The 10,421-nt window shown below is 40.6% G+C and overlaps 1 protein-coding gene across 1 annotated transcript in view; it reads left to right on the top strand.

The window, feature by feature from the left end:
• The first annotated feature begins 1,839 nt into the window (after window positions 1–1,839).
• The window catches only part of plb1 (phospholipase B1), a 33,059-nt gene continuing 24,477 nt past the window's right edge, over window positions 1,840–10,421 (top strand). Inside the window, exons 1-12 of the mRNA XM_041251509.1 lie at window positions 1,840–1,903; window positions 3,185–3,237; window positions 3,960–4,023; window positions 4,559–4,617; window positions 5,217–5,251; window positions 5,966–6,017; window positions 6,476–6,556; window positions 8,091–8,156; window positions 8,403–8,482; window positions 8,714–8,792; window positions 9,251–9,346; window positions 9,731–9,811. Of these exons, the coding sequence (XP_041107443.1) occupies window positions 1,840–1,903; window positions 3,185–3,237; window positions 3,960–4,023; window positions 4,559–4,617; window positions 5,217–5,251; window positions 5,966–6,017; window positions 6,476–6,556; window positions 8,091–8,156; window positions 8,403–8,482; window positions 8,714–8,792; window positions 9,251–9,346; window positions 9,731–9,811 (810 nt within the window). The remainder of the gene's footprint in view (window positions 1,904–3,184; window positions 3,238–3,959; window positions 4,024–4,558; window positions 4,618–5,216; window positions 5,252–5,965; window positions 6,018–6,475; window positions 6,557–8,090; window positions 8,157–8,402; window positions 8,483–8,713; window positions 8,793–9,250; window positions 9,347–9,730; window positions 9,812–10,421) is intronic.

Genomic DNA, 10,421 nt, shown 5'->3' with positions numbered 1-10,421 from the left:
GAACTTTCCAGTAATATAAATAGTAGTATAAATACAGGGGCCTTAAGCCCACCAGTTCAGTTTAGTTCCAGCTGCCTAATTGGATACATATCTGCATTTTTCTGAGATGGCATCAAGAGGCTGCAATGGTGGCATTCGTGATGGGTCTCCAATGCGGTTTTACCAAGTTTCCCTGCTATCTTTACCTTTGGGAGCCACTGGTGGACCCCCGGAAGGTGCTGATGCCACCACTGCACATCAAATTGGGCCTTATGAAACAATTTGTCAGAGCTCTAGATAAGGAGTCGGCAGCCTTCAAGTACCTTCAAGACTTCTTCCCTAAGCTGTCTGAGGCAAAGGTCAAAGCCGGTGTCTTCGTCGGACCACAGATAAAGAAGATCCTGGAGTGCAATGAATTCCCCAAGAAGCTCACTAGTAAGGAGAAAACGGCTTGGAACAGCTTTGTCGCAGTGGTTCGGGGCTTCCTGGGCAATCACAAGGCCGAAAACTATGTGGAGCTGGTTGAGACTCTGGTGAAGAACTACGGCACAATGGGCTGTAGGATGTCCCTCAAAGTCCATATCCTTGATGCTCATTTTGATAAATTCAAGGAGAACATGATAGCGTACTCGGAGGAGCAAGGCGTGCACTTCCACCACGATATACTGGACTTTGAACGTCGCTACCAAGGATAGTATAACAAGAATATGATGGGAGACTACATTTGGGGGCTGATTCGTGAAAGTGATTTACAGTATAATCATAAACCTCGAAAAACTACTCACTTCTAAATCTTTTGTTGTCATTTTTGTATTACTTTAGTATAAATACATGTTAATTTGGATTCATATGTTGTTTTTTTCTGACTTTATGTGAATGAAAAGACACAAATTCGCCAGTTTTCTCATTGGAAATAGGTAAATTTCAAAATATCACTGTCCTGGTCACAAAAGCAAAGTTTGTGGGGAATAACAATTTTCTATACTTTTGAGACACAAGCAATTAGGAAATAACACTTACTACCCAGGAACAAAAATTGTGTTACATAGTGTTATTGAAGAGGTGCAGAGATAAATCTCTGTGCAGATGAATACAACCGTGCCCCACTTAAATTCTTTCTGCCTGACAAATTCTCCCCTAGGTAAAAAGGTATGTGCTGTATTCATAGACTCTCATGGTCTTTATATACACTACACCAACAGGTACTGGGAAATCTGTAAGGGAAAGCTTTTGCTGTTATTGTAATTTAGTCATCTGCAGACATTATTATCCAAAGCGACTTACAGAGACTTGGGGGCATCACAACTACTACTGCAGAGTGACTTACAATAGGATATGTGCAATATGTGACATTAAGGATCCCATTGACATCTTTTGAAGAGGAGCAGAGATAAATCCCTGTGCAGATTAATGCAATCATGTCCCAGCTAAATTTTCTCTTACTGACAAATTCTCCCCAGTAGAATTTTTTTCTTTAAATGAAAGTAGATGTTTGCTGAACCATGTGCTGCTTTCTAATGTGAGATGTACAGAGAGGATGGATGTGCCCGGGTGTTAAGATTGCTGGGAAATTGTTTTCTTAGTTGCAATAACCACTTTAAACAGTGCTTGGCCACCCTGTTTGGCATTACAAGGGGAGGGTGACTTTCCCATGGTCCTGTCACTCATTTCCTTATTACTATGATAAGGCACTCTGTATGAGAGTCACAATGATATGTGCAATAAAAGCAGTATGCTGACTGGGGTAAACAACCCTACAAAGGATTGTATGGCTGAGGAGGTATATAAAGCCAACAGCAGACGTGTGCTGCAGATAACAGGCAAGGAAGAGGACAGACACACAGACCAGAGACAGCAAGCATGAGGACAGCACAGAGTTTGGCCACACTTGCAGTCCTGCTAGGACAGTTGCATCTGCTGCAAGGTACCCGGGCTCTCTCTTATTTCTCTCTCTCACCCTCCCACACCTTTCCCTTCCCAAAGGAGACCCCCTTAAAGTCTGCTTTTCAATTTGAATAATTGGTTTTAGATGAAAAAAACATGCATGCACTTGGCAGAACATTGGGGTTAATTTGTTTAATAAATAAAATGGTTTGTAAAATTAACCATACCATAAGAATGGAATGTTTTGTATGCTTCTAAAATGGTATTGTTCCATAAAGCGGAGAATTATTAAATTTCTTTAAGTTTTCACGTACATCTGAAGAACAGATGAGGTCTTGAAAGCTAGTGTTTGCATATCATAGTTCATCTAGTAAACAAATCATATCTTCAAATCTATTATTAACATTAAGAATGTATACTGATCTTTACTATATTGTGCGCCTCTGGCTATATTTTCAAAGCACCTGCTCCATGAATTAACTTGTATTTTCTGAAAAGGAGAAAATCCTAATGCTACAAAATGAAAACAACGTTTAGAAAGTCAGATCTGCTTCTGCTACTGTCTAGAGCAGTCCGTGCATGCAAAACTATTTAATTCATTAAAAAGGCTCCTCTGTTTTTCATAAACGCGTTTGTGTAATTCCTTGTAGAAAAGCTTTGCACTGGAGCTTTCAAGTACTGGCAGATTTTTTTTGGTGAATTTTTAACTTCACTTGTACCTTAAAACATGTACCATAATGTCCATGATTCTTTTATCCTGGAATACTAAAAATAATGTAGCAATATTTAAAACAAATCCTTATCTTCATATGCAGTAGAATTAATAACTCCCAACATTGCAAGCACACTGTATTGTACTTATTGATTTGTAATAGTGTATGTGTTGTGTGTTTAAACTCTTCCCTGCCAGAATACACTGTGTGTTGTTGGTAAATGTTTAGTAACTTGGTCAGTGAAGGCAAATGCCCAGCCTGACATCACAATTGTTTTGTTTAAACCTTTTATTTTTGCCCTCATGCCTTGTTAATTGTTCCTGTGTTTTGTGTGTTTGTTAATAAACGTGTGCATACGCGCTGTAACTGCAGTTTCTAGCCTCTGAGTCTCATTCCTGATGCTATCCTGCTACAGAGATCATTAAAGTTTTGGATGATTATGAGCATGCAAACTGTATGACTGCTGACTGAACCTCGTTATATTTGGTGGCGAGATAAATCTGTTCAACTCAGTGAATTGCACACCCTCTGTTCGTGTAGAGGATGCCGATGATAGTTTCTCTGCAGCTTGCTCCAGTTTCTTCCTTTCTTTCTTGCTGTTTTTGTAGGCAGCCTCCTCAAAAGCCCTGTGAATGACGTCTCAAAGAGCGACCGTGTGAAGGTAACCATCCACCTCTCCTTTCTTACTTGATGTTGTGAGTTCATAGCGATAGGAATCATTGATACTCTACTGTGGTGGTACGGGTCGGGACTGTTTACCCAGTTTATTATTTATACAAGTTGCTCTAAATGGTTTCTGATAATATCTGGTTTGGTTTGTCTAAAAGTTGCAATAATTGAAACACAGTGTTCATTGCAAGATTCTTCTCATAAGATGTCTAATTAGATTTTTCGCCCAACAGAATCCACCACCATTTATTGGAGACTATTTTGTATAAATTCACAAATTAGAATATTTGGTGTTTTACAATGTTCAGATGGTACCATTGTGAGACATAACCTTCACTTTTTAATCCTGGTTCATGCAATATTATCTCAGCCTTGGTAATCATAATGAGATAATGTCCACACTGGACATGATGAAACGTCACCATCTAAGCTGGTCCTGCTGGTTGTGCTGAAAAAGCATTCCAAGAGTGAGTAGAAATCGTCTAGCTGTGTGTCGGTGCACCATCATGCTTCCATTCCTTCTACTGAGTGTCTGCATTGTTTAAATAGAGTCTTTCTGCTTAAACTGCAGTGGTGTCTGAGGGCACTGTTACCCCAATAACTCTGCTTGGCTGACTGGGTGTTCGTGACATTCTTCTCTTGTGCACGATTTGTTCATGAATAATAATGCCTCTCAGAGATGAACTGAGACTATCTGTGCTGCTGTCCTTCCAGATCGAGAGACCCCTGGGATTCCCATGCAGCCCCGGGACCCCCTCCCTGTCCAGCCCAGCTTCTGGTAAGAGCGTGCACTCACTCCCACTTACACACTCCTACTTACAGCACACTCTCACATCCCCCCACTCTCTCACTCACACTCATACACACTCTTTTACAACTAAACACTCATTTATGTTCATTCCATCCTAGCTAATTCTTCTTCAGAATAATTTGAGTTCTTATATTAAAACACAAATACTTTGAAGTGTCAAAGCAGAGCCATATCTGACAGTTATACAAAAATTGTAACTGTATAGAAAGACAGCAATAACTAGTTTTAGTATATCAACATTTATTACAGAAGTTGTTATGCTATTTTCTGATAGCAAAGTAAAAAATGCAGCTGTTTAGATACTAGGAAACCTCCTCTCATTTGTAGAATGTGTTATGTTCTTACTGAATGTAGTAAAGTACAGTACACACAATGTTTAGTGTCAACATGGCCTGATTGTTAGTACACCATCGTGAAATAAGGAGGGGTCTCACTGTACTGTAGTTCCAGTGACCCGGGACCTCTTTGTGCTCAAGTGACAGTCTTGTGCTCTCTCTTGCAGTTCACAGCCTGAGACCCGTTGACATCGCTGTAGTGGCTGGCATTAGGGACTGGGAGCCTGTGAGTAGTCACAGCCAGTGGCAATATGAATAGCTGGGAAAGTAAAACCAGCAAATTAAAGTGATCTTAAAAATTCAAATCAACCGCTTTTATTAGGTGCAAGATTCCCACAAAAAAAAAACAATGTGGCATATTCCTCAGCACTGAGACTTTCTTGTTACTTTATGACCCTTCGGTTAAGGGAGCGTCCAAGTTAGAACTGCTTAATTCAATGTGCTCATATTATTTTGCACATATACAGTTAGTCCCATCTGGTGAAATCTTGAGCAAGTACAGTAGAACTCCCTGTAGACAAATATCTACAGATCTAATGTTTTCTCCAATATTATATTGTAATATAATCAATGCGTCAATATTATTTAAAAGAAAGAAGCAAAAAATGTAGGCTCTTCACAAAAGCCTTAAAAAACAACTGAACATGCCTGTGCTGGAAGTGCATGTAGGGAATGAGAAATCGATCAATGAGTGTTTTAATGAGGCTTGCAAAGCAAAGCTGTGGCAATGAACGATAGATTCATTCATTTACCATTGCATCTTTAAATACAGTATTTTGTTATAAAGCTGCAGCAGTAACAGGCCTCTTGTGTTGTGTTGTGCAGCAGGTCACCTTCCCTGGAAATGTCCCCACTGAAAAGTAAGTACTGTTCACAAAGCTAGCTGTTCTTCAATGGAAGTGCAGCAGCACACAATAGCAATGCAATGGTTCTGTGCTGGGGCCAAGGGCAGCGGATGGCTTTCTGAGCTGTAGTGAGAAGCTGTTTCCTGGGTTTTCTTTCATACAGAAGGCTGCTCTGGCTTGGGGTGTAACAGTAGGTGTTGATATTACAGTTTGCAGCTTGTTCCAGAATGCCACCTTAGAAATGTGCATAATATCTAATTAAGATCTATAATAAAGAGTCTTTTTTTAAATTTCAGCAAGGAAACCACCTGGGTACTGGAGAGGTTAACAGGTATGTCTAATAATACGTCCACCGGCAATAGTGCCTCACTGTCTAGTTTCCTCCTGTGTGAAGTGTTCCACATCTCTGGAGAGTGTGACATTGTTCCAGCGAGTGAACACGGGTCTCCTGTCTCTTTGTCTTTCACAGAGATGCTACAAATATTTAACCCTGCAGTGACCAGGCTTCAGATGGCTTCCTCCCTGACCCCATTGTCTGAGTTGAGGTATGAGACTGGCAGAGTGCTGTGTGTGAGGGATGGAGGTAATAACATCTGGTGGAGCAGAGTGAAGTGTAGGCAGTCACATAGTGTTAAAGACACAGGGATGGAGGAACCCATCCTGGTGAAAGGATGGGGGTTTCTTTCCGGGAGGATGTCTTCTGATTTCTTTCCTTTTTTTTCTTTCAAGCTCTCTCCCTCAGCAAGCCCAGCAGCTCACTGACCTTTTGAGAAACAGCACGGTAACCTTCATATTATTATGAATTGTCATGGAGTCGAGCCCAGCTGAGCTGACATACAGTATTGCATTACCAGCATCTAGTGCCTTCAATACACAGGGAGGTGCTTTCCATGGGAGGGAGTCAGTGTGAGAGGGAGGCAGGAAAGGACAGCCTTGGGGATGGATTTGTAGACATGGGTGCTGAGAAGCAGTGTTGCTCTATGCTGCAACACCCACATGGAACAGAACTATATAGCAGTATATTTCAAAGCACTAAAACTGTACATTTCAAATATCTTTCAATATAATTTTCTATGATATAAGTTATATAGCTTTTACAAAATTGAAGATATGTGTTTTAAAGCTGTTGCGGAGTACAATCTTTGTCCGTGAACAGTTTTTATAAAATGTTTTTTGTATATTTCTGCCCCATGTGGGCACTGATCCGGTGGAGATAACCTCTCTGTATTGTACCTGCAGGAGATTGACTTTGAGAGAGACTGGAAGTTCATCACAGTGTTTGTCGACCTGGAAGAGCTGTGCAACTTCTGTGACAGCGAGGTAAAGCACAGCACACTCAAGTGATAAACAGAGCTCTGTCTAAATCCCGCCCCTATATAGAGCATTCAAATAGGGATGGTTGGTCACACCATGCAATTCTCTGCTATATTTCTGTCTGCAAAAAATACCAGAGAGGTACCCCAGTAAACTCATCCAAACTCAAAGGTGATCTTTCACACAGTAATGAAAAGTATTTAGCCCCACTTGCACATGTGCCCTTCCCAAGCAGACACAGGTAGCCGTAACATCCTGCCGTTGTCGATTTTTTATAGCATTTCAATACAGTTTCCATTGTTTCTGGCATGACAGATTACATGGTAGCATAGAGATATGAAGTTGAGGTGCAACTGTAGAGTAACTTGCCTCTTAATTCTGTGTCACACAGACCCATCTCTTAAAGAGGTGCTAATGTTGTTGGGACAAAAGTTTTTCAATCTACTGGGGCCGTACAGTACAGCTTGCTTTCAGTGAGAGTGTGGAAACACAAGTTTATCTGTAGTGTCCATTCTAAACTCTGCTAGTCTGCTACTCAAAACATTGCCTGCAAACTGTAAAGACAGTACAATGATGCTGAACTGTCATGCTATGCTTTGAAATATGTTTTAGTGCCTGCAATAGCAGCTAATAATGTTGTACTTTTACCCTTGCAGAGATTGAAAAACATGGTATGCAGAACATGTTTAAGAGAAATGTGTGTAATGCAGACATATTTAGTTTAGCCTTTAGTCTATCATAAAGAAGGATTAGGGGGGCTTAACTGATTTTAAAACTGTAAAAGGAGTTGACAAAGTTAACTACGACCAGAGGACACAGTTGGAAATTGAGTGGACAGACTCGGCGCAGAGGGTGGTGAGGGTATGGAATGGGTTACCTAGACAATGGTATGCTTTTAGAACCAATTAGATAACAGCCCTCCCTGTCTGTGTTTGAATGCCTGTGGATAAGATAGTGAAAGGACCCTGAAATGATTCACATATCACTCAGTGTTTCAAAGCCTTTTTATTTCTTATATTCAAAAAGCCAGCGTGTAGCAGCACAATGTCACAATAGCAGTTTCGCCAAGCTTTTAATTCCAACCTCCACACTGCCGCAGCATGTTTTAGCCCCGGGTATATATATATATATATATAATAGATATATATATATAATATCTATATATAATATATATTATATATATATTATATATAATATTTAACAGGTGAGTTACACATAGAACACACATTAAACACAATGCATTTTTGTCGGTAACTTAAAAAATCAACTCTGGACTATCTGTGTTTAAGTTTCATTTGATTATTTTTGCGTTTCTGTCTTAGAACCATTTGTCTGGTGACATCCTCTCTGTAATGAGTTCCCCCAGACTCAGCGTTAAGGTCTCTCTCTCTCTCTCTCTCTCTCTCTCTCTCTCTCTCTCTCTCTCTCTCTCTCTCTCTCTCTCTCTCTCTCTCTCTCGCTAGCGTTACTGTTTGAATTCTCTGACTGTGAAGCCTTGCTAACAGCAGGCTGATGCTGACCATGCTTCAATGTCTTTCAGGAAAAGCCCTCCCTGGAGAAGGCAGTGAAGAGAGTGGAAGGAGCTCTGGAGATTCTGCACAGGCAGGTGAGAGGCTCGGTACTCATTGACCAGGAGAGAAGGGGCAGGGCATAGATGGGTCTGACATCAAGTGGGTAGGACTTGGTAATGGGAGGGGTTAGCTGTCCATAAGAAGAGTTTGTTCAAATTGGGAGGGGCTTGTTTATAGTGGGACGGGCCATGTTTATGTGTTGGGAGCTGGGGTATATTTCAAATAATAAAAACAAAAAAAAAACATTCTTTCTCCTCTCCTTTCCACTCCCCTCTCCTCAGGTCCCCAGAGCGTTGGTGAGTGTGGTTCTGCCGAGCACTCTGTCCGTCTCTGAGAGGAGGATGAGCGTTGGAGATAGTAGGTAAGGTTATTCACTGACTTGCCAGGACTCATTGTGAAGATACTGATTTAGACTGAGAAGATCCATGACTTTCCAGTAAGTAGATAATGTAGGTAAAGGATTTGCTTCAGTGCAGTACAAAGCTGTCAGTTAATGTACCATTGTACTGACAACTATGAGCATTCTCAGTGAACCACTTAGTGTTTCCTACAAGATGATCTTTTAGACTGATATTTTTTTCTGTGTTTTCAGGGGGTGCGGAGTCTGTGCATCTGAGCTGCTGGGGGAAGCTGGGAGACTGAATGAAGCAGTCCTCACATGGGCATTGCAGGTATTATTAATTAATATTATTACTACTAATGATACTATGACTATAGACCTACAGTCAGAACCTTATTACTGCATTGATATAGTATCATATTGCATTGTTGGTGTGGTTGATCTGTATCAGTTCTGTAGCTCCTGGTATGTCAGCCTTCACTATCACTATTTATCACTATCTGCCACTGTCTAGTTAAACATTTATATTCTTTCATATAGCTGTAGCTATTCTGGACCCGGATAATCCAAAGTTATGGATAAAAGCCATCACTGTGAGCTGAAAGCAATGTATTTCTGCACCTCTGCATTGTTCATCAGCCTCAGACAGATAAACAAATAACTGTCGTTTGATCGCAATGCAAGTACATTGAAATGGGTTGAATTATGCTGTACGTACAAAGCTCAGATTCATCATTTCAAGAGAACAATTACACTGAATGCATCCACCCTTGTCTCTGCTGTTTGTAGGAAGCTCTACAGCAACAACTGGTGGACAGTGGGAGTTACAGCAACAGAGAGGATTTCACAGTGGTCCTCCATCCTACTCCAGATGTGTCGCCACAGGTCAGTGACAGAATACACACTTCAGTAATCAGACAGCAGCAACTACCCTGTGTGATTACAAAAAGCAAACTACACAATTAACACACACAGACACATATTCTTATTGTTTTTTTTGTTTTTTTAAATAGCGGCTACTGGCTAACAATTAAACAGTAAAGCTAATTTTAATGCAATGTGTTTCCAGTCTTATACAAACTATCTGCTACAAACTATCTACTACAAATACTTTTTAAGTGGCTTACGACATCCATATCAGAGTCTACTATATATCATACTGATTTACATTTTAACACCCTCCCGGCGCAGTTGCTGCCTTAGAGAATCGTACATTTGCAGTGGCCCTCCCGACCCCCAGCGCTGCGATTTATTTTTTCTTCTCCGCAGATTGGCAGTGTCTCTGACTCTACTACGCTGGACAGGATGTCCCGAGCTAGCAGGACCACCCTGGAGCTGTGGGGCAGCATGGTAAGCCAGCAATCAGAGGGGGTCCTTTAGACAGAGTTTAGAAGGATTATTATTATTATTATTATTATTATTATTATTATTATTATTGAAACATTAGAACATAAGAAAGTTTACGCTCGAGAGGAGACCATTTGGCCCATCGGTGCCCCTAGTATCTGATTGATCGCAAAACTTGTTTAAAGGATCCCAAAGGATCAGTTAGATAATCTTGGGGTCTTCAGGACCTGACTAGTTCTACTGGATTATTCAGGTAGTCACTGATGGTCCAAATTACAAATGGATTTCCACTCAAACTTTGAAATGTTTTTGTGGCTTGTACAAATGTTTTTTCTGCTTTTATGACTGGGAAAACATAATTTGGGTGAATGACGCCATAAAGAACTGTGATAAAAAGAGGGTGTTTGCTCGGAGGCTACAGTGACTCATATTCTTTCATGTGTCATAACACCAGGGCTGATCAGTGGGTATCATTACAATGTCATTTGCTGCCTAGTTAAAGAACAGCTTGGTAAAATATAAAAGTTATGTGGTATTTCCTACCTCAACGGAAGAGTTTTGTAGAGGTGCATATTAATGGTTGTATTCTGGTGTACCAGCCGTATTTAGGGAG

This window comes from Polyodon spathula, chromosome 5 (genome assembly GCF_017654505.1).
Source record: "Polyodon spathula isolate WHYD16114869_AA chromosome 5, ASM1765450v1, whole genome shotgun sequence".
NCBI lineage: Eukaryota > Metazoa > Chordata > Actinopteri > Acipenseriformes > Polyodontidae > Polyodon > Polyodon spathula.
This window is presented reverse-complemented; position numbering and strand designations above follow the sequence as displayed.